This window comes from Pan troglodytes, chromosome 7, assembly GCF_028858775.2.
Source record: "Pan troglodytes isolate AG18354 chromosome 7, NHGRI_mPanTro3-v2.0_pri, whole genome shotgun sequence".
Taxonomy (NCBI): Eukaryota; Metazoa; Chordata; class Mammalia; order Primates; family Hominidae; genus Pan; species Pan troglodytes.
In genome coordinates this window covers 30,343,531-30,366,183 of record NC_072405.2, presented here as the reverse complement: position 1 = coordinate 30,366,183, position 22,653 = coordinate 30,343,531, and the positions used below count along the sequence as shown (strand labels likewise).

The following is a 22,653-nucleotide window of genomic DNA, read 5'->3' as shown; positions in this document are numbered from 1 at the left end:
GGTTCAAGGCTGCCCTCTGCCGGGCACTTGGGCTGGTGCAGCGGACAAGGAGGCTGGCTCCAGGGAAGAGAAGGAAAGTCCTGACCAGGCAACTTTATTGTGACCCCGAGGTGGGGCTCTTCACTGGGGGCCTCCTGAAAGTGGAGAGTTGGGGGTGAGGGGCTCTCATGTTGCCCCCGCAACACCCCTGTTACATTCAGACACAGATGAAGGGGCTGGACAGGGGCACCCTGTGCCTGCAGCACAGCCCAGGGAAGGCCCACTTTGCACCGTGCCCCCCAAGGCGTGGCTCCTCATTTCTTGAATCCTGGCTTCTTGGCTCTGGCTGTGGCTTTGGCCTGTGGAGGGAAGGCAGGGCTCCAGGGTCCCATTCCCTTCTCCATACCAGGCAGCCCCCTCCAGAGAATACTCGCCTGTCCCAAGGGCCACAGCCCTCTGGTCCTACTCACCTTTTTCACAGGGCTCTTGTCTCTAACGCTGGCTCTGCAACAGGGTGGAGCGGAGCAGGAGTGGGATTGGGGTCAGGGAGAGAGCTCAGCTCCAGACCAGCGGCGTGGCCCTCCCAGTGCCCACCCTGGAAAGCAAGCCTGGCTGCTCCTCCTGGGGACCACTCGGACTCTTTAAACAAAGGGATGTGTGTGTGTGTGCATGCATACGCATATGTGTTTTCCTTAGGCTTCCATCTTCATTTAGTTATCACAAATGTCTTTTGTTTTGTTTTGTTTTTGAGATGGAGTCTGGTTCTGTTGCCCAGGCTGGAGTGCAGTGACACTATCACAGCTCACTGCAGCCTCGACCTCCTGGGCTCGAGTGATCCTCCTGCCTCAGCCTCCTGAGAAGCTGGGACTGCAGGTGTGCACCACCACACCTGGCCCACAAATGTCTTTTTCATTATAAAACATTAACCATTTTGTACAAAATATAGCAAATAGACAAGAAAATACATTACTTATAGTTTTCTTTACTGCCCACACTAAACATTTTGGTGTATTTTCTTTCAGGGTTAATATTTTTTTCTTGGTCAAACTTTTTTTTTTTTTTTTTGAGATGGAGTCTTGCTCTGTTGCCCAGGCTGGTGTGCAGTGGTGTGATCTTGGTTCACGGCATCCTTCGCATTCCGGGTCTAAGTGATTCTCCTGCCTCAGCCTCCCGAGTAGCTGGGATTACAGGCACATGCCACCACGCCCAGCTGAATTTTGTATTTTAGTAGAGACAGGGTTTTGCTATGTTGGCAAGGCTGGTCTTGAACTCCTGACCTCAAGTGATCCTCCCACCTTGGCTTCCCAAAGTGCTGGGATTACAGGCGTGAGCCACCGTACCCGGCCTGGTCAAACTCTTTTAAAAAATATGTGAAATAAAATAAAAATGACTTTATGTCCTGCTGTATGAACTATCAATATTCTTATCAGGTGCAGAGGCTCACACTTGTAATTCCAATGCTTTGGGAGGCTGAGGCAGGAGGATTGCTTGAGGTCAGGAGTTTGAGATCAGCCTGGGCAACATAGAAAGACCCTGTCTCTACACAAAACTTAAAAGTTAGCCATGCATAGTGGCACGTGCCTATAGTCCTAGCTACTTGGAAAGCTGAGGTGGGAGGATTGCTTGAGCCCAGGAAGCTAAGGCTGCAGTGAGCCATGATTGTGCCATCACACTCCAGCCTGGGTGGCAGAGCAAAACCCTGTCTCATTAAACAAACAAACCAAAACCATACACATACTTTCCAGGTTGCTATATTCTTCATAAGCATTATGTAATATTCCATTGAGAAGAGGGATGTAGCTTAGTCAATTGTTATATTGGTAGACATTTAGAATGCTTCCATTTTTTCACTATTCAAATAATGCCATAAGCGTCTTTTTAAAATTTTGTTTTTTCAGACTGAGTCTCGCTCTGTCATCCAGGCTGGAGCGCAGTGGCACGATCTCGGCTCACTGCAACTTTTCCCCGGGCTCAAGCAATTCTCATGCCTCAGCCTCCTGAGTAGCTGGGATTACAAGAATGCCACCAGGCTCGGTTAATTTTTGTGTTTTTAGTAGAGACAGGGTTTCATCATGTTGACCAGGCTAGTCTCGAGCTCCTGACCTCAAGTGATCTGCCTGCCTTAGCCTCCCAAAGTGCTGGGATTACAGGCGTGGGCCACCAAGCCTGGCCGTGAGAAGCATCTTAGTGCAGGTAATTTCCCCTGAAATTTGGATGGAATTCTGTGGAAGGAATTGCCTTCAGTGGAATTAGATCCCAAGATAAGAACGTTGTAATGCTCTTCCAGAAAGGTGATGCCACCCTTCAGCACTTCCATACCCATGTGCCTGCGAGTGCAGGTAGACACACCGTGTGTACATTTGTACACGTACATCCCAACAGCACAGTATTCTTTCTAACACTGTATATCTCAGCTGGAGACTTTGGCTAATTTAATAGGTAGAAAGAGTTACCTTATTTCCTCCTCTTCTTTTTCCAGCTTTTTTTTCTGGGAACCAAAAAACAGTGTATTATGAGAGTTCAGACAAAGTCCAGAGCCAGAACAGATTCCCAAAATCCACAAGGTCCCCGCTGAGCTCCTGGCCAGAACTAGCTGAGGTGGCCTTGGCCCATCCTGTACACTCATTCTGGGAGGCTGGCCCAGGCTCCCAGTGGCCCACCCCTCTTAAGTGCTTCTGTAGGGGTACCACTTCCTTCCAAACAGCCACGCTCCTTCCCCCACCTTAGCCACGCTCGCCTGCTTCTGGGGCACCAGCCTTTTGACTTGTTTGACAGGGCTTTCCTCCAGAGATACATCTGCATCCTCATCCTCATCATCTTCCTCCTCCTCTTCCTCCTCCTCCCCTTCTTCTTCCTCCTCCTCCTCCCAGGTTAGGTCTGATGCTTCTGTAATGGCATGGGAAAGGATGCAGGGGCACAGCTTCAGAGCTACAGAATCAATGCCCACCTCCCATTCTGTGATCCGTGTTGCTCTAAGCACTGCCCTGGAGGAATCCTAGCCTGGAGTTGACAGTGGTTACCTGCCTGCCACCTGTCCAGGGCGGCACCCTTTCTGGCCCTCCCAACAGTGGAGGCCAGGGTAGGGTAGGGGGTCTAGGAAAGCCCTGCAGAGGGCTGGGGTGGTAGAAAGAGGGCAGGGGAAGTGGCTCTGGCTGGGTAGGAGGGGGATTCATATTGGCAAGGGCTGGGGCCAAGGCTAAAGGTAGGCAGAGTGGGGGAGGAAGAGGAGGAGGGGGGAAAGAATCTAAAACAAATAGCTAAAGAATTGAAACCTTATCCTAAGAGAAGTGGGACCTGCCAAGGCTTTTTAGCAGGAGAGTACCCTGATGAATGAGGCATAATCATACAGAAAAGAGGGCCAGTTGAAGGGACCTTGAAGGAGTCAGCATCATGCCGTGCTGCTATGGTCTGCGTTGCTGTGGTCTGCATCACTGCAGCAGCCACATCCTGAACAGTGGTTCCCTAGTGCTGGGTATTACGCTGAGTGCTTTTCCTGAATATCCCATTTATTCTTCACAACTGCTCTTTGAAGCTTACAAGTGAGGGGCTACAGCCTACAGAGGTCATGGCAGGTAAAGAAGAAGAACAGGGACCAGCGCCCTTGCCTTCCAGTCCAGGCTGCTGGCTGTCATGTTGCCTTTGGGGATTTTCTTCCAAAATTCAAGAATCCCTCCAGTGTTTGAGTAGCTAGTATGTCCCGAGCCCCTGCCTAGCACGGTACTCACGGACCTTCCTGATCGCAGGCTCTGACTTACCATAACGTTCCTGGCCACTGAGGAACACGGGTCCTGAGCCAGCCCGGAGCTGGAAAGTAACTGGGGGAGAAAGCTGCACTCCTACCATGGAGACCTGCAGGGGGAGGAAGCAGAGAAGACAGGGCCACTTAGGCCTGGTACCTCTCGGGGACTGGCCTCAGGCAGAAATACTAAGTTGATTTCCCTCCCCAAACCCTATACACTACTCAGCCCCTGCTGAGGTGGGCTCTGTCCAAGAATTTGAACCTGGTAATCCCATTCTTGCTAAGCTCACAGATGGGCTTCCAAGCTGAAGGGCAGCCGTCAGATAGAGGAATCTGATTAGTATGGGCTAAATTATGGCTATTCCCCCCATCCTCCAAATTCCTATGTTGAAGCCCTATCCTCCAGTGTGATAGTATTTAGAAATGCAGGCCTTGGGAGGTCATTAGGTTTGGGGTCATGAGGGCGGGACCCTCATGATAGAACTAGTACCTTTACAAAAAGAGACACTAGAGAACTCACTCTCTTTCTCTCCACTCTCCTGCCCCACACGTGAACACATAGCAAGAAGGCTGCCGTCTGCAACTCAGGGAGAGGACCCTTACCAAAACCCAACCATGCCGGCCCCCTGATCTCAGACCTCAAAGCCTCCAGAAGTGTGAGAAAACATCTGTTGCTAAAGCCCTCCAGTCTGTGGTATTTTGTTATAGCAACTTGGGCAGAGTGAGACACCGATCAAACGAGAAAGCAGATGCACGATTTTATGTACAGTGCTGCTTGCTTTCTTCACATCAGACAGGTAATGTGCCAACTCGTAACCAGGTTTGTGGGAGGCACATCTTACACACGAGCGTGAAACCCCAATCATCACACTTATAAATGACAAGAGCCTCTACAGTACTACTTTTGTCTTGTGTATAATGTATGGATATACATAAGAATAAAGGTTTAAAATATATTAAAGTGCTAACCATAATTGTCAGTCGATAGTAAGGTATTTATTGTATTTATACTTTTCCAAACTTCCCAAATTTTCTCGAATGACAATGATAGCTTATTGTTTTGAGCTTCTGCCACGTGTCAGGCACCCTGCTAAGCATTTTATCTGCTTTATCTCATTTAAATCCTCACAAGAAACCCATGATGGAAGTACTGATACTTTACAGAGGAGGAAACTGAGACTTAGAGTGAATAACTTACAGCTTCTAAATTCTAAGTTCAGACAGGAGGTAATAAGTGAAAACAAACTCTGCAGCCAGAGACACTTAGAAATACCAGAGAGGATGTAATTCAGTGTTTCTACTGCATGGCTGAACAGTAAGACAGAAGAATCCTCGTACATAAAAAATGAAGACAGGATGCCTTCTGATTAGTGATGAATGAAAAAAAGAAAAAAGAAATGAAGACAGGCAGGTGCAGGAGCTGGTGTGCGGAAACCGAGGCGAAATGGACCTGAAAACAGCCAGGATTTTTTGCTTCAAAACTCACACACAGACCGAGCACGGTGGCTCATGCCTGTAATCCAAGCACTTTGGGAGGCCAAGGCAGGCGGATAACTTGAGGTCAGGAGTTTGAGACCAGCCTGGGCAACATGGTGAAACCCTGTTTCTACTAAAAATACAAAAATTAGCCAGGTGTGATGGTGCACACCTGTAATCCCAGCTACTCAGGGGGCTGAGGCAGGAGAACTGCTTGAACCCAGGAAGCGGAGGCTGCAGTGAGCCGAGATTGCGCCACTGCGTGCCAGCCTGGGCGACAGAACAAGACTGTCTTTAAAAAACACAACAGAACAACAACAAAATCTTCACAGTCAGGAGACAAGGCCTTGGGCTCAGGCAAAGAGGAGAGTTGTAGCTGAGACCACCATGGGGAGGGTAGGACCCTCAAGGGCTGTACCCTTAGTGAGAGGCCCAAAGTAGGTGTTGAGGATTAGAGACTCAAAAGCCCAAACCAGCCCTCTTCTCCTCAAAAATGAAAAACAAAAATCAAAACCCTAGCCACCATTAAAGGAAGCTAACAACAAAGCATGAATGGAAATAAAAGAAGTCTCCAGTGAGAGCCCACACCCCATAGCTGTACCTCTCACTTATGGGGTCTGAATTTACTCAGTGAGTACTGCCAAGCCAAGAAATGTACAGAAAATCCCAAGCTTATGATATTCCTGAGGTAAATGGCAGAAGCAAACACGAAACCATTCTGTTGGAACACTCCCCAAACTCAGGCCACATCGAATTCTTTTGGAAAAAAACAAAATAAACTAAAGATGAGCTCACCGTATAAAATTACAAAACATACAAGAAACAATCCAGCTAGAGTCAACAGAAAGAAATCAAGTGACTGCAGACTAGCCCGACCAAGAACTTAGAACACTGATCTAAAAAAATATCAGATAAAGCTGGGTGTGGTGGTGCACGCCTGTAGCCCAGGCTACTCGGGGGGGCTGAGGCAGGAAGATCGCTTGAACTCAGGAGTTCAAGGCTGCAGTGAGCTATGATTGCAACAATGCACTCCAGACTGGGCGACAGAGCAAGATCTTGTCTCTAAAATATGTATATACAGAAATATGTACATATATATATATGTATATGTTTAAAACCAAGTAAATATAAAAGTAGGAATCATAATCATAAGAACAAGACATTATGAAAAGAAAAAGAACCAAATGCAGCTTTCTAGATATAAAACACCCAAAGCTGAGGATGGGCATGGTGGCTCACGCCTATAATCCCAGCACTTTGAGAGGCCGAGGTGGGAGGAATGCTTGAGGTCAGAAATTAGAAACCAGCCTGGATAACATAGTGAGACTCCAGCTCTACAAAAAAATAATAAACATTAGCTGGGCATGGTGGCTCATGCCAGTAGTCCCAGCTACTTAGGAGGCTGAGTGGGAGGATCACTTGAGCCCAGGAGTTTGAGGCTGCAGTGAGCCATGATCAGGCCACTGCACTCCAACCTGGGCAACAGAGCAAGACCTTGTCTTTAAAACAAAAATAAAAGAAAACCTGATCAAATGATTAAAAAGCAGAAAAAACCAGCAGAAGCAGAATTAGTATGATCAATAATGCTGTGAAGGAATTACCCAGTATAAGGCAGAGAGGGAGAGATTTAAAGAAACATGGGGGGAGCTAACACGGGGGACAGAGTGAGAAGGGCCAACATATATCTAATTGGAAAAGGGACTAGGGAGACTGGAAGACAGTCAATATTCAAAGGAAAAACAACCAATAATTTTCCAGAATTGATCAAAGACATAGATCCTCATATCTGAAAACCTAAGTCCTGAACAGACAAAAAAAATAAATCTACACCTGAACACATCATGGTAAAACTATAGAAAATAAAAACAAAAGACATTATCTTAAAATAAGCCAGAGAGGAAAGACATCTCCAAAAAGGGAATAATCAGACAGATTGAGGACTTCAACAGCAACATTGGGAACCAGAATAGAACAGCTTCAAAGCTGAAGGAAACTCTCTATCTAGAATTATATACACAGCCAAACCATCATGAAGGAATGAGGGCAAAATCATGATATTTCCAGACAAAGCCTGAATAAGTTTACTATTCTCAGGCTTACTAAAGTATGTTGCTAAAAAGGATAAGAAATTAGATCAAGAAGGAAGAAGTGGGTGCTAGAAGCAGTGGTAACCAAACTAATTGGTAAACAAAGTAAACCTACATAAGAATTAACTGGAAAATACAATAGTACTAGTAATGAGTAGTGTTGAGTAGGCTGACAAGTTGGAGCTAGAACACTTGATAATAATATTGAAGTTAAAAAGACGAGAATCAGGCCAGGTGCGGTAGCTCACACCTATAATTCCAGCACTTTGGGAGGCCAAGGCAGGAGGATCACCTGAGCTCAGGAGTTCAAGAGCAGCCTGGCCAACGTGGTGAATCCCTGTCTCTACTAAAAATACAAAAATTAGCTGGGCATGATGGTGCATACTGTAATCCCAGCTACTTGGGAGGCTGAGGCAGGAGAATCACTTGAATCACCTGGGAAGCAGAGGTTGCAGTGAGTCAAGATTGCACCACTGCACTCTAGCCTGGGCAACAAAGTGAGACTCCATTTCGAAAATAAAAAAATAAAAAGAGGAGAATCAGAAAAGCTCCTTGGATTGTCTGGGAGGACATAAAACATTAATTCTAAACTTTGAGTCATGTATGATTGTTAAAAAAATTAAAGATAAACAGTAAAAAAATTAGGATGAGATTCTATAACTTCCAAACCAGTAGAGAAGGGGAAAAGGAACTTTAATTAATCTAATAAAATATAGGAAAAGAAGAAAATAAAAAAGCAAGGAAAGTAGGGGTACAAAGTACATGCCACAAATCCAATTACATCAGCAATCACAATGAATATAGACTATACTGGCCAGATAGAACAAAATCTAGCTACATACTGTGTAAAAGATACATACCTGGAACATAAGACATAAAACACACCTGAAACAGAGAGGTTGCTGAGGCCAGAACACAAAGGCTTCGAAGCAGGCCATAATACACTCTCGGCTCTTATTCCAAGTGAGAGAGAGCCATGACCTAAGTACTCTAGCAGAGAAGCCACATGATCTAACCTGTGTTTAAAAGGATCTTTTTGGCTGGGCATAGTGGCTCACGCTTATAATCTCAGCACTTTGGGAGGCCGAGGCAGGTGGATCACTTAAAGTCAGAAGTTCAAGACCAGCCTGGCCAACATGGTGAAACCCCATCTCTACTGAAAATTACAAAAAAAAAAAAAAAAAAAAAATCAGCTGGGCATGGTGGGGAGCGCCTGTTGTCCCGGCTCCTAAGGAGGTGGAGGTTGCAGTGAGCCGAGATTAAGCCACTGCATTCCAGCCCTGGTATCAAAGCAAGATTCTGTCTCAAAAAAAAAAAAAAAATCTTTTTGGCAACTGTGTGGAGCACAGACCAGGAAACTTTCTGTTAAGAGCCAGAAGGTAATATTTTAGGCTTGCAAACCATATGGTCTCCATGGAGACTACTCAAATCTGCTGTTAGGGAGGAAAAGCAGCCATGGACAGGGTACAAACGAATGAGTGTGGCTGTGTTCCCAGTAAAACTACTTACAAAACCAGGCAGCAGCCTAGATTCAAGCCCTCTAGTTTGCCTACCCTGGAATAGACTACAGGGGACCATGTGATGGTAGGTAGACCAGGTGGAAGGCCGTGCAATTAAAATGGAGCCACAGGCAACTGTCACCTGTACCAGGGGTAGCAGGGAAGATGATGAGATGTGGTCCATCGGGGTATAAGATGGGGGCAGAGACAACAGGACTGCTGGTAGATCAGATATGGGTGTGGGAAAAAAGAGGATTTGGCTGGGTGTGGTGGCTCATGCCTGTAAATCCAGCACTTTGGGAGGCCAAGGCGGATATATCACCTGAGGTCAGGAGCTCGAGACCAGCCTGACCAACAGGGCAAAAACCCATCTCTACTAAAATTACAAAAATTAGCCTGGCGTAGTGGAACATGCCTGTAATCCCAGCTACTTGGGAGGCTGAGATGGGAGAATCGCTTGAACATGGGATGCAGGGGTTGCAGTGAGCCGAGAGCGCACGCACCATTGCACTCCAGCCTGGGTGATAAGAGTGAAACTCCATCTCAGGAAAAAAAAAAAAAGAGCTTTGTCCTGGCTAACTGGAAAAACAGCTGTTTTCTGAGAGAAAATCAGGTTGAAGGGGAGGTGGGTGGATTAGAGATAAAAATTGAATATGTGGATTTAGACATGTTAAATTTGGGATATTTATTAGATATCTATCAAAGCCATTTAGTTGGATATATATAGGACTTGGAGCTCAAGAGAGGCTGGGTTTACAGAAATAAGTTCCTGAGTCTTCATTTGTTTAGATGGTCTTGAAAACCACAGGACTGCATGAGATCACCTGCGAAGTATGTGTAAATAGAACAGGAAAGTAAGTCTGAGGGCAGTTTGACAGAGGGGTCTCCCAAACCTCCGAGGACAGCTGATCCTAGTCTTCCATTCACTGTTCCAGGGAATAGGAGAGAACCCTCCACCCTCAGTGCATGAGGCTAGCATGTCCTGAACACCTAAATACTATCATTTATAGGCCAACCTCATGTGTATACAGGTAAAAGAAAGGGCTCAATATATGAGTAAAACAAATCTAGAATTTGTAACATGACCAGTAGTATTTATCCCAGAATGGCAAAGGAACTCAGATATTATTCTCTTCATATAATTTACCACGTGGACTAAAGAACCTAGAATCATATGAATAGAAAAGCATTTGGCAAAATTTAACCCCCTTTCGTGATTTCAAAGCAAAGCAATTTTTTAAAAGCAGAGGGTTTTAGATGGGGACTTCCTTAACCTGACAAAATATACTTACCAAATGCTTCTTTTTTAAAAAACAAGAAGGAAATAAGGACGTCAGACCTGATCTCATGTTCACCCAATATTCCACTGCAGGGCCTAGCCAGTGCAGTAGGATTAAAAGAAAGAAAGAAAAAAGACCTGGCGCGGTGACTGACGCCTGTAATCCCAGCACTTTGGGAGGCCAAGGCGGGCGAATCACCTGAGGTCAGGAGTTCGAGACTAGCCTGGGCAACATTGTGAAACCCCGTCTCTACTAAAAATACAAAAATTAGCCAGGCATGGTGGTGCACACCTGTAATCCCAGCTACTCCGAAGGCTGAGGCACGAGAATTGCTTGAACCTGGGAGGTGGAAGTTGCAGTGAGCTGAGATTGCACCACTGCACTCCAGCCTGGGTGACAGAGTGAAACTCCATCTCAAAAAACAAAAACAAAAACAAAAACAAAAAAAACAAAAAGGCAAAAACTGCCATTATTCACAATTATCATATGCATAGAAAACTTAAGTTATTAGAAACTAGAGAATTTCTGGATGCACAACCAATATGTAGATCGACCATGTTCCTGTCACTAGCAGTGAGTGGTTTAAAGCAGCAGTCTCCAATCATTGTGGAACCAGGGAGTGGTTTCCTCGAAGACAATTTTTGCATGGATGGGGTGGGAGTGGGGGGTGGTTTTGGGATGAAACTGCTCCACCTCAGATCAGGCATTCGATTCTCATAAAAAGCATGCAACCTAGACCCCTCGCACGCACAGCTTACCATAGGGTTCATGCTCCTCTGAGAATCTAATGCCGCTCTGATCTGACGGGAGGCAGGGCTCAGGGGTAATGCTGGCTAGCTGGCTGCTCACCTCCTGCTGTGCTGCCCGGTTCCTAACAGGACGAATTCTGGTCCTTGGCCCGGCAGTTGGGGACCCCTGGTTTAAAGTGTAATTTTTGCAGACAGCTTAACTGGCCCAAGGTCACACAGCTCTAGGAAGGGGTGAGCTGGGCTGGACCCTGGCTTTCTGCATGGGCTGTGCTACCTCCCTGGCATGGCTCATTTCTGTAGGGTGAATGCACCCTCGTGTGTGTCCATCCCCACCCAAGGGTGAGGGTAAGGCTGACAGCAGTTTTCCAGCCAGCAGGGAAAGGCGCACCATGGGGAGGACTGAGGCCTGGAGTGAGGCAATGGTGACCGGCTGCATCTTCTTGTCCTCCTGGTTTGCTGGGGGCAGGATCTCCACGCGATGCATCTCCTCTTTGGCTTTCTCCCCCAAGCAAATCTGAGCGGGGTTGAAAATAGAGGCCCCTCATCAGCCTGAGGGCCGACGGGAGAAATCCATAGCCCTCTGTTGGGACCAGAAAGTTCCCGGACTCCATCTTCCTCCCCTCTTTTGGGAACACCTACCGTATGAAGCAACAGCCTGCAGCTCTGCTTCCCCTCCAGCTGGGGTCTGAAGGTCCAAGTCCGCCTCTCCTGACTGAGCTCGCAGCCTGCGGAGGAGAAAGGGAGGGAAGTGGGGCCCTCCATTCGTTCCCAAAGGAGGGGCTCACCTGCGCCCCAAGCTGCCGCGCGCCGGAGGTGGGGCGTGTCTCTGGGAAGGAGCCTGAGTCCCCACTCACCCCAGAGCACGGTCGTCACTGCCTTTTCCTCCGTGCTACTGGCGCTACTGAGATTCATGGCTCCGGGCAGAGAAGCGGGCTGGCCGGGCAGCTGCAAGGAGGGCGCCCGCGTGAGGCCTTGCTCCCTGACCCTGACCCTCGACTGGAGGATGCCAGAGACCAGCAGGCATCGGCAGGTACTGAGGGGTCGCTCGCGGCTGGAGGGGACCTGCCACGGCCAAGGGCTCACCGGCAACTCCTAGAGGACGAGTACCCACCTCCTAGCGGGGCGCGCAGCCCGGGGCTCGACCGGGCGCGTACAGGACAGCGGGACTCACGGGAGAGGGAGCTGTCCACCGAGCTCAGGCTTGAAAGGCCGCGGGGAGGTCACCTGGCTGCGCTTGGGCCTGACTCAAAAGCCTCTGTGCACCTCCACCAGACGCAGAGAAAGAGGTGTGCGCGCGGCTTAGGTCCCAGCTCCCCCGCCCACAGCCTTACTGTCGCTGCTCCGCGCGGGGCCAGTCACGCCATCGGCGCTCCCGGAGCGCAGCGCAACCTCATCCCCTCTGGCCGGAAGGCGGCTGTCCAAGCCCGGGCTAAGAAGCCTGGGAAGGGGAAGGGCAGGTGTCCAATTAGCCGCAAAGAAGCCGCCTCCCTCTCCCCTTCCCTTCTCCCATTCTTTCCTCCTCTGCGCGGCAGAATCACCTGGAGGGCTGTTAAGGGGCGCATTGCCGCGCCCCACTCCACAGCTGCCCTTGGCGTCGGTCTGGGTGGGGCCGAGGGAATTTGTAGTTCTAACCAGTTCCCAGGTGAGGCTGATGATGCCGGCCCAGGACCTTTCGTGAGAAGCTGTCCGGGCCAATTGCGGACCCGCCGAGGCCTCCTGGCGCCCCCTCCCCAGCCCATGGAGAGGAAGCCTCAGCTCAGCTTAGGAAGGGAGGCCTGCAGCCGGCAGGAAGCTGCAGTTGGAAGCCCTCTTTCTTGTTCGTTGCCTTTCTTCCTTTCTTTTCCCCATGCCTTATACAGTATGGGCATTTCCTAAGGCCCAGACAGCCCGTTCTTCCAGCCTACAGTGAGAGCGAGCGAGCCCTGTCTCCAGAACGGTGAGATCTCCCGCGGAGAGCCGCAGCGGGCAGGTGGGGTGGGGAGGTGAGCCGGGAGGCGCCGCGGCAGGGGGCGGGGAGCACACTGGGGAGCACGGCTAGCGACGCTACAGGGCCAAGCACGTGACCAGCAGCTGGTCCCAGGCTCAATGGGCAGTGAAGAGGAGGTGGGGTTTCAGCGGATATACCCTGGAGACACCTCAGATAACCAGGGATCTCCCGCACACCCCTGGGACAGGGGCTCATTGCCACGGAGGTCAGAATCTTTTATTCCTGGAAGCTGGGGTCAGCCTCCCTGTGAATTGGCCAGGACAACCCAGGAGAGTCTTGGGGGCCTGCCAGGGCCGCCTAGGGTCCCTGTCCCCAGCTGAGCAGTTCCAGTCTCCTTGGCTGTCCCTGAGCTCTCTGTCCCTGGCAAGGCGCCTATTGAAGGTGACAGCCATTGCAGCCAAGTGTGTGGTAAAGATGAGCAAATGGCAGGCACATGCATGCCATGCACAGACGTTCAAGAATTCACTCAACAAACGGTGATTCCGCCAATTGGGCGGGACCTGGGCATCACGCGGTGAATACAACAGCCCCTCAAAGGGCTTCCAGCCTCATTGGAGAGCAGTGCTCAAAGCAAACCGGCCTTCAGTGGCCCCAGGCTACCCACCCCGTGAATAATCACACTGATGTCAGGCTGCAGCTGGGGGTCACAGTGAAGGCTAAATGGAGGCAGGGGAGGGGGATGACCCTGAGGTCATGACCTAGAGCTGGGACACTGGAACTGGACAGTCTGGGTTCAAGTCTGGACTGTGCTCTGTGATTTCAGGTGTGTTAATTCATAGCTCAGTGCCTCAGTTTCCTCATCTGCTAAATGAGGCTATAATATTGGTACCATCGTCATTAACTTTTTAAACTGATACATATTAATTGTACATATTTATGGGGTACATATGATATTTTGATACTTGCACACAATGTGTAATGAGCAAATCAGGGTAACTGGGGTATCCATCACCTTCAACATTATTTCTTTTCTTTTCTTTTTTTTTTTTGGAGATGGCGTTTCACTCTCATCACCCAGGCTGGAGTGCGGTGGTGCCATCTCAGCTCACTATAACCTCTGCCTCCCATGTTCAAGCGATTCTCCTGCCTCAGCCTCCCAAGTAGCTGGGTTTATAGGTGCTTACCACCATGCCCAGCTAATTTTCATATTTTTAGTAGAGATGGGGTTTCACCATGTTGGCCAGGTTGGTCTCGAACTCCTGACCTCAGTGATCCTCCTGCCTAGGCCTCCCAAAGTGCTGGGATTACAGGCGTGAGCCACTGGGCCTGGCTAAACATTTATCATTTCTTTGTGTTGGAAACATTTCAAATCTTCTCTTCTAGCTATTTTGAAATATACAATAAATTATTGTTAACTATAGTCACCCTACTGTACTATCAACTTATTTCTTATTTCAACTTATCTTATTTCCATCAAACAGTATGTTTGTACCCATTAATCAACCTCTGTTCATCCTCCCCCCGCCCCCACTTCCCAGCCTCTAGTAACCATCATTCTACTCTCTACTCCCATTAATTCTACATTTTTTTTTTTTTTTTTTTTTTAGCTCTCACATGAGTGAGAACATGTGAAATTTGTCTTTTTGTGTCTGGCTTGTTTCACATAACATAATGACCTCCAGTTCCACCCATATTGCTGCAAATGACAGGGCTTCCATATTTTTTTTATGGCTGGATATATTCCATTGTGTATAGGTACCACATTTTCTTTTTCCATTCACCTGTTGATGGACACTTAGGTTGATTCCATATCTTGGCTCTTGGAATAGTGCTGCAGTAAACAAGGGCGTGCAGATATCCCTCCTTTCATTTGGATACTGATTTCCATTATGGAGAGAAGTAAGGAGATTTCTCAAAAAACTAAAAATAGGACTACCATATGATCCAGCAATCCCACTCCTGGATTATTTATCCAAAGGAAAGGAAATCAGGTACTGATTCCCTAGGAATCAGGATTTCTAGGGTTATTTATCCCAGTAGTGGAACTGTTTGAATCATGTGATAGTTCAATTTTTAGTTTTTTGAGAAATCTCCATACTACTTTCCATAATGGCTGTATTAACTTAATTCCCAACAACAGTGTATGAGTTCCCTTTTCTGCACATCCTCGCCAGCATTTGTCTTTTTGATAACAGCCATTCTAACTGAGGTGAGATGATATCTTATTGTGGTTTTGATTTGCATTTCTCTGATGATTAGTGATGTTGAGCTTTTTTTTTTTTTTTTTTTTTTTTGAGACGGAGTCCTGCTCTGTCGCCAGGCTGGAGAGCAGTGATATGATCTTGACTCACTGCAACCTCTGCTTCATGGGTTCAAGCAATTCTGCCTCAGCCTCCCGAGTAGCTGTGACTACAAGTGCTTGCCACCATGCCCAGCTAATTTTTGTATTTTTAATAGGGACTGGGTTTCACCCTGTTGGCCAGGATGGTCTCGATCTCTTGACCTTGTGATCCACCTGCCTCAGCCTCCCAAAGTGTTGGGACTACAGGTGTGAGCCACTGCGCCCAGCTGAGCATTTTTTCGTATGCCTGTTGGCCATTTGTTTTCTTTTGAGAAATGTCTATTCATGTCCTTTGCCCACTTAATATTATATTTGTTTTTTGCTGTTGAGTCATTTGTATTCCTTGTATATTCTGGATATTAGTCCCTTGTTAGATGAATAATTTGCAAATATTTTCTCCCATTCTGCAGGTTGTCTCTTCACTCTGTTGACTGTTTCTTTGCAGTGCAGACGTTTTTGGTTTAATATAGTCTTATTTGTCTATTTTTGTTTTTGTTGCCTGTGCTTTTGAAGTCTTAGCCATAAAATCTTTGCCTAGACCCATGTCCTGAAGCATTTCCCCTAGGATTTCTTCTAGTAGTTTTATAGTTTCAGGTCTTATGTTTAAGTCTTTAATCCATTTTGAATTGATTTTTGTATGTGATGACAGATGGGGTCTACTTTTCTTCTTCTTATCAATATCCAGTTTTCCCAGCACCATTTATTAAAGAAGATGTCCTTTTCCCAGTGTATGTTCTTGGTGCCTTTGTCAAAAAATCAGTTTGTGATAAGTACATAGATTTATTTGTGGGTTCTCCATTTTTTTCCATTGGTCTGTGTCTGTTTTTATACCAATACCATGCTGTTTTGTTACTATAGCTTTGTAGTGTGTAATATTTATATTTATATTTGGGGCAGGGTCTTGCACTATGTCCCAGGTTGGAGTACAGTAGCAATTTCAGCTCACTGCAGCCTCCACCTCCTGGACTCAAGTGATTCTCCCACCTCAGCCTCTGAAGTAGCTGGGACTATAGGTATGTGCCATAATGCCTGGCTACTATTTTTTTTTTTTTTGGTAGAGATGGGGTTTCTCCATGTTGTCCAGGCTGGTCTCAAACTCCTCTGCTCAAGTGATCCACCCACGTTGGCCTCCAAAAGTGTTGGGATTACAGGCATGTGCTTGCCCACCCTGTAGTATATTTCGAACTCAGGTAGGGTGATGCCTCCAGCTCTATTCTTTTTGCTTAGTATTGCTTTGGCTATTTGGAGTCTTTTGTGATTCTATACAAATTTTAGGATTGTTTTTTCTGTTTCTGTGAAGAGTGTCGTTGCTATTTTGATAGGGATTGCGCTGAATCTGTAGATTGCTTTGGGTAGTATGGCCTTTTAAATTTAATTTTATTTTTATTTCTTATTTTAAAAATTTATTTATTTATTTTTCAGGCAGGGTCTCGCTCTGTTGCCCAGGCTGGAGGGCAGAGGCACAATCATAGCTCACTGTAACCTTGAACTCCTGGGCTCAAGCAATCCTCCTGCCTCAGCCTCCTGAGTAGCTGGGACTACAAGGTGTGTACCACCATGCCTGGCTAATTTTTAAATTTTTTTTGTTGTGTCTCGCTATGTTGCTCAGGCTTGTCTTGAACTCCTAGGCTCAAGTGATCCTCCCTCCTAGGCCTCCCAAAGTGCTAGGATTATAGGCACGAATCATCGTGCCTAGCCGTAGTATGGCCATTTTAACAATATTAATTTTTCCAATCCATGAGCCTGGGATGTCTTTCCACTTTTTTGTGACCTTTCCAATTTCCTTCATCAGTGTTTTGTGGTTTTTGTTGTAGAGGTCCTTCACTTCCTTGGCTAACTTTTATTCCTTGGGACTTTATTTTTTGTAGCTCTTGTAAATGGGATCACTTTCTTGATTTCTTTTCTATTTTATTATTGGTGTATAGAAACGCTACTGATTTTCATATGTTGATTTTTGTATCTTGCAACTTCACTGAATTTGTTTATCAGTTCTAGGAGTTTTTTCAGTGGATTGTTTAGGCTTTTCTATACATAAGATCATGTCTGCAAAGAGAGACAATTTGACTTCTTCTTTTCCAATTTCTTTTTATTGTTTTGTTTTATTTGTTTATTTATTTATTTATTTTCTGAGATGGAGTTTTGCTCTTGTTGCCCAGGCTGGAGTGCAATGGCACGATCTCGGCTCACCACAATCTCCACCTCCCGGGCTCAAGCAATTCTCCTGCCTCAGCCTCCAGAGTAGCTGGGATTACAGGCATGCGCCACCACACCTGGCTAATTTTGTATTTTTAGTAGAGATGGGGTTTCTCCATGCTGGTCAGGCTGGTCTTGAACTCCTGACCTGAGGTGATCCGCCCGCCTCAGCCTCCCAGAGTGCTGGGATTACAGGCGTAAGCCACCGCACCCGGCCTATTTATTTATTTATTTTTGAGGCAGAGTGTCACTCTGTTGCCCAGGTTGGAGTGCAGTGACGCGATATCTGCTCACTGCAAGCTCCGCCTCCTGGGTTCACGCCATTCTCCTGCCTTAGCCTCCCAGGTAGCTGGGACTGCAGCCGCCTGCCATGGCGCCCAGCCATTTTTTTTTGGATTTTTAGCAGAGATGGGGTTTCACCGTGTTAGCCAGGATGGTCTCGATCTCCTGACCTCGTGATCTGCCCACCTCGGCCTCCCAAAGTGCTGGGATTACAGGTGTGAACCACAGTGCCCGGCCTATTGTTTTATTTTGTTTTGAGACAGAGTCTTACTCTGATGCCCAGGCTGGAGTGCAGGGGCGTGATCTTGGCTCACTGTAACTTTTGCCTTCTGGGCTCAAGCGAATCTCCTTATTCAACCTCCTGAATGGCTGGGATTACAGGTGCCAGCCACCATGCCTAGCTAATATTTGAATTTTTAATAGAGATGCGGTTTCACCATGTTGGCCAGACCAGTCTTGAACTCCTGACCTCAAGTGATCTGCCCACCTTGGGCTCCCAAAGTGCTGGGATTACAAGCATGAGCCATTGCACCCGGCCCCTTCTTTTCCAGTTTAGAAGCCTTTTATTTCTCTCTTACCTGGTTGTTCTGGCTAGTACTTACAGAACTGTGTTGAATACGACTGGTGGAGGTGGGCATCCTTGTCTTGCTCCAGTTCTTAGAGGAAAGGCTTTCAGCTTACTCCCATTCAGTATGTTAGCCTTCTGTGGGTTTGTCATATATGGCCTTTATTATGTTAAGGCATATTACGTATATGCATAACTTGTTGAGAGTTTTTGTCATGAAGGGATGTGGACTTTTATCAAATGCTTTTTCTGCATTTATTGAGATGATTATATGGTTTTTGTCTCTCCTGGTATTCTTACCCTACAATTCCACCTAGGAAACTTCTCATCCATATATAAAGTTCATTGATTTTTTTTTTTTAAAACCACCTTAATGAGGTATGATTGATGTGTAAAAGGCTGTACATATTTAAGGTATACATCTTGTTGAGTTTGGGGATAAATATACGCCTATGAAACCCTCACCACCATCATGGCCATGAACATATCCATCACCTCCCAAAGTTTTCTCTTGCCCTTTTTATTATTATTATTAATTAATTTATTTATTTATTTTTTTGAGATGGAGTCTCGCTTTGTTGCCCAGGCTGGAGTGCAGTGGCGTGATCTCAGCTCACTGCAACCTCTGCTTCCCAGGTTCAAGCCATTCTCCTGTCTCAGCCTCCCGAGTAGCTGGGACTACAGGCACCCACCACCAAGCCCAGCTAATTTTTTTATTTTTAGTAGAGACGAGGTTTCACCATGTTGGTCAGGCTGGTCTTGAACTCCTGACCTCAGGTGATCCACCTGCCTCAGCCTCCCAAAGTGCTGGGATTACAGATGTGAGCCACCATGCCCGGCCTGTGTTTTTTCATTAAGAACACTTACTGTAAGATCTATTCTCTTAGCAGATAGTAAGTATTCTACTGTAGTTACTAAGTATTGTTAGTTCTAGACACTGTGTTCCATACTGGACTCCAGATTTATTTTGCATAACTGAAACTTTGTACACTTTGACCATCATCTCCCCGTTTTCCTCTCCTCCCAGTGCCTGGCAACCATTCCTATACTCCTTGCTTTCCTTATTTTGTTATTTCAGATCCCACATGAGTGAGATCATGCACATTTGTCTTTCTGTGTCTGGTTTATTTCATTAAACATAATGCCCTCCAGGTCCAGCCAGGTTGTCCTAGAGGACTGAATTGCCTTCTTTTTCAAGGCTAAATAATATACGATTGTATGTATGTACTATTTTCTATATCCTGCGTCCATCAGTGGGTGTTTAAGCTGTTTTCATATTTTGGCTATTGTGAATAATGCTGTCATGAACACAAAAGTGCAGATATCCCTTTGAGATTCTGATTTCATTTCCTTTGGATATATAGTCAGGAGTGGGATTCCTGGAACACAGGTAATTCGATTTTTAATATTCTTGCTGACAGGTTTCACTCTGTCACGCTGGAGTGCAGTGTGATCATGGCTCACTGCTGCCTTGAACTTCTAGGCTGAAGCGATCCTCCCACCTCAGCCTCCCACGTAGCTGGGACTACAGGTGTGCGCCACCATGTCTGGCTAATTTTTTTTTTTTTGGAGAGACAGGGTCTTGTTATGTTGTCCAAGCTGGTCTTGAATTCCTAGCCTCAAGCAATCCTCCCATCTTGGCATCCCAAAGCACCAGGATTACAGGCATGAGCCACTATGCCTGGCCTCTATTTTTAATTTTTTGAGGAACCTCCATACTCTTTTCCTTAGCAGCTTTTACATTCATTCCCACCAAGCATGTACAAATGTTCCTGTTTCTCCACATCCTCAACAATTGTTTTGTTTTTTTGAGGCAGGGTCTCCCTCTGGAGTCCAGGCTGGAGTGTGGTGGCATGATCACGACTCACTGCCACCATGACCTCCTGTGCTCAAGCGATCCTTCTGCCTCAACTTTCTGAGTAGCTGGGACTATAGGTGTGCACCACTATGCCCAGTACATTTCTTGAGTTTTTTTTTTTTGTAGAGTTGGGGTCTCACTATGTTGCCCAGGTTGCTCTTGAACTGCTGAGCTCAAGTGATCCTCTTGCCTCGGCCTCTCAACGTGCTGGGATTACAGGCGTGGGCCTTTTTTTTTTTTTTTTTTTTTTTTTTTTTAGACGGAGTCTTTCACTGTTGCCCAGGCTGGAGTGCAGTGGTGTGATCTCAGCCCACTGCAACCTCCACCTCCCGGGTTCACACCATTCTCCTGCCTCAGCCTCCCAAGTAGGTGGGACTACAGGCACCCGCCACCACGCCTGACTACTTTTTTTTGTATTTTTAGTAGAGACAGGGTTTCACCATGTTAGCCAGCATGGCCTCGATCTGCTGACCTCGTGATCCACCCGCCTCGGCCTCCCAAAGTCCTGGGATTACAGGCATGAGCCACTGCGTCAGGCCCATTTTTTGTTTTTTGTTTTTTTAAATAATAGCTGTCCTAACAGGTGGTAGATGATATCCACTGTGATTTGGTTTGCATTTCTCTGATGGTTAGTGATTTGAAGCATCCTCTCATACACCTGTTGGCTGTTTGTCTTTTTGGAAAAATGTCTAGGTCTTTTCCATCTTTCTTTCTTTTTCTTTCTCCTCCCTCCCTCCCTTCTTTCCTTTTTTTTTTTTTTTTTTTTTTTGATGGAGTCTCACTCTGTCCTCCAGGCTGGAGTGCTGTGGTGTGATCTTGGCTCACTGCAACTTTTGCCTTCCAGGTTCCAGTGATTCTCGTGCCTCAGTCTCCTGAGTAGCTGGGATTACAGGCACGCACCACCACACCCAGCTAAGTTTTTGTATTTTTAGTAGAGCTGTGTTGGCCAGGCTGGTCTGAAATTCTTGGCCTCAAGCAATCTGCCTGCCTCGGCCTTCCAAAGTGCTGGGACTGCAGGCATGGGCCACCAGTCTGGCCTGGGTGGTCTTTTCTAAAATGGTGCCAGAGGAACTGGCTCTATCTCTTTGGCATGAGCTGGGCTTCTGCTGTGCAGGAATTAGCTTTTTCTTTTTAAATTAACTTTATTGAAAAATAATTTATATACAAAAACTGCACTTGAACGGGCACAGTGGCGCACGCCTGTATTCCCAGTAATTTGGGAGGCCAAGACAGGATGATGGCTTGAGGTCAGGAGGTCAAGACCAGCCTGGGTGATAGAGTGAGACTCCGTTAAAAAAAAAAAAAAATTAGGAAAATAAGATTAGCCAGGTGGTATGACACGCTTCTGTAGTCCTAGCTACTTGGGAGCTGAGGTGGGAGGAGCACTTGAGCTTGGGAGTTTGAGGCTGCGGTGAGCTGTGGTCACACCACTGCACTCCAGCGACAGAGTGAGACTCTGTCTAAAAAAACCCAAAAAACTGCATTCATTTTAACTGTATAGTTTGATGAGTTGTGACAAATGTATACACCCATGTAGCATCACCCCAGTCAAGATATAATTTCCATTGTCCCTTCCTACTTTTCTTGTTTCCCTTTGCAGTCAGTGCCCCCTGCCCCGCCCCCTGCTATGCCTAACTGGCATTAGGCAAATGCTAATCTGCTTTCTGACATTACAGATTAGTATTGCCTGTTTTAGAACTTCATATAAGTAGAATCCTACAGGGTCTTTTTGTTGGCCTTTTTTTGCTAAGCAAAATGTGTTTGAGATTTATTTATTTATACTGGTGCTTGTATCAGCAGTTTGTTTCTGGTTTTGGTTGAGGAGTATCCCACAATTGGTCTATCCAGTCATCTGCCCGTTAGTGTTATGTGTCAACATGACTAGGCTATTGACCCAGTTATTCAAGCAAATATTAGTCTATGTGTTGCTATCAAGGTAATCTGTAGATGTGATTAACATCTACAATTCATTGACTTTGAGTTAAGGGAATTACCCTTGATGATGTGAGTATGCCTCACCCAATCAGTTGAAAGACCTCAGGAACAGAAGTGAGGTTTTCCTGAAGTCCTGCCTGGGGACTGCAGCTTCAGCTCCTTGCTCCTCTCCCCCTTCCAAGCTGCTCTTCCTGATGGCCTGCCCTACAGATTTCATACTCTCCTGGTTGGTGCTCATAATCACATGAGCCAATTCCTTGCAGTAAGTCCCTGTCAGATAGACCTGTTGGTGAACATTTGAGAACTTTCCAGTTTTAAACAATTGTGAATAAAACGGCTATGAATATTTGAGAGCAAGCCTTTGGATATATGTTTTAACTTTTCTTGGGTAAACATCTAGGAGTGGAATTGCTGGATATATGGTAAGCATATGTTAAGCTTTATATGAAACTGCAAAACTACTTTGACATGCTGTACCCTTTTATTTATTATTTTTATATTTGAGACAGGTTCTCACTCTGTTGTCCAGGCTGGAGTGCAGTGGCATGATCATGGTTCACTGTAGCCTTGACCTCCCCGGGCTCAGGTGATCCTCTCACCTCAGCCTCCTGTGTAGCTGCAACTACAGGCATGTGCCACCATGTCTGGCTATGCTGTACCATTTTACATTTCTACATATAATGTATAAGAATTCTTGCAATTCTCCTGCCTCAACCTCCCGAGTAGCTGGGACTACAGGCGTG

The 22,653-nt window shown here is 46.5% G+C and overlaps 1 protein-coding gene and 1 non-coding gene across 19 annotated transcripts; both read right to left on the bottom strand.

Annotated features, from left to right (window-relative positions):
* Positions 1–78: 78 nt before the first annotated feature.
* NPM2 (nucleophosmin/nucleoplasmin 2) lies at positions 79–14,315 on the bottom strand. Of its 18 annotated transcripts, XM_063816918.1 has the most exons (10): positions 12,348–12,888; positions 11,921–12,247; positions 11,664–11,754; positions 11,449–11,534; positions 11,198–11,323; positions 3,735–3,828; positions 2,702–2,865; positions 2,433–2,467; positions 450–483; positions 79–338 (listed from the first exon to the last, which is right to left on the bottom strand). In XM_063816918.1, the coding sequence occupies exons 3-10, from the start codon at positions 11,719–11,721 to the stop codon at positions 294–296; spliced, it is 642 nt and encodes a 213-aa protein (XP_063672988.1). In that variant the 5' UTR covers positions 11,722–11,754; positions 11,921–12,247; positions 12,348–12,888; the 3' UTR covers positions 79–293. The 18 variants fall into 18 exon arrangements, with proteins under 18 accessions (XP_063672988.1, XP_009453228.1, XP_009453230.1 ...); XM_009454953.4 differs by lacking the exon at positions 450–483 and having other exon boundaries at positions 12,348–12,921; XM_009454955.4 differs by lacking the exon at positions 450–483 and having other exon boundaries at positions 11,981–12,247; positions 12,348–12,921.
* On the bottom strand, positions 4,506–4,608 carry LOC112204314 (small nucleolar RNA U13). The gene has a single exon (XR_002937883.2). It is a non-coding gene; the product is annotated as a small nucleolar RNA U13 (small nucleolar RNA).
* Positions 14,316–22,653: the final 8,338 nt, after the last annotated feature.

Bases quoted from the DNA above. Each gene is read 5' to 3' on its own strand.
- NPM2 (XM_009454945.4), bottom strand. From the start codon at position 12,548: ATGGGCTGGGGAGGGGGCGCCAGGAGGCCTCGGCGGGTCCGCAATTGG. The intron at 3,829-11,197 runs GTGCGCCTTTCC...CTCCCCCTGCAG, and splicing joins AGGCCTCAGTCCTCCCCATG to GTCTCCATGGTAGGAGTGCA. The intron at 2,866-3,734 runs GTAAGTCAGAGC...ATGCCATTACAG, and splicing joins CAGTGGCCAGGAACGTTATG to AAGCATCAGACCTAACCTGG.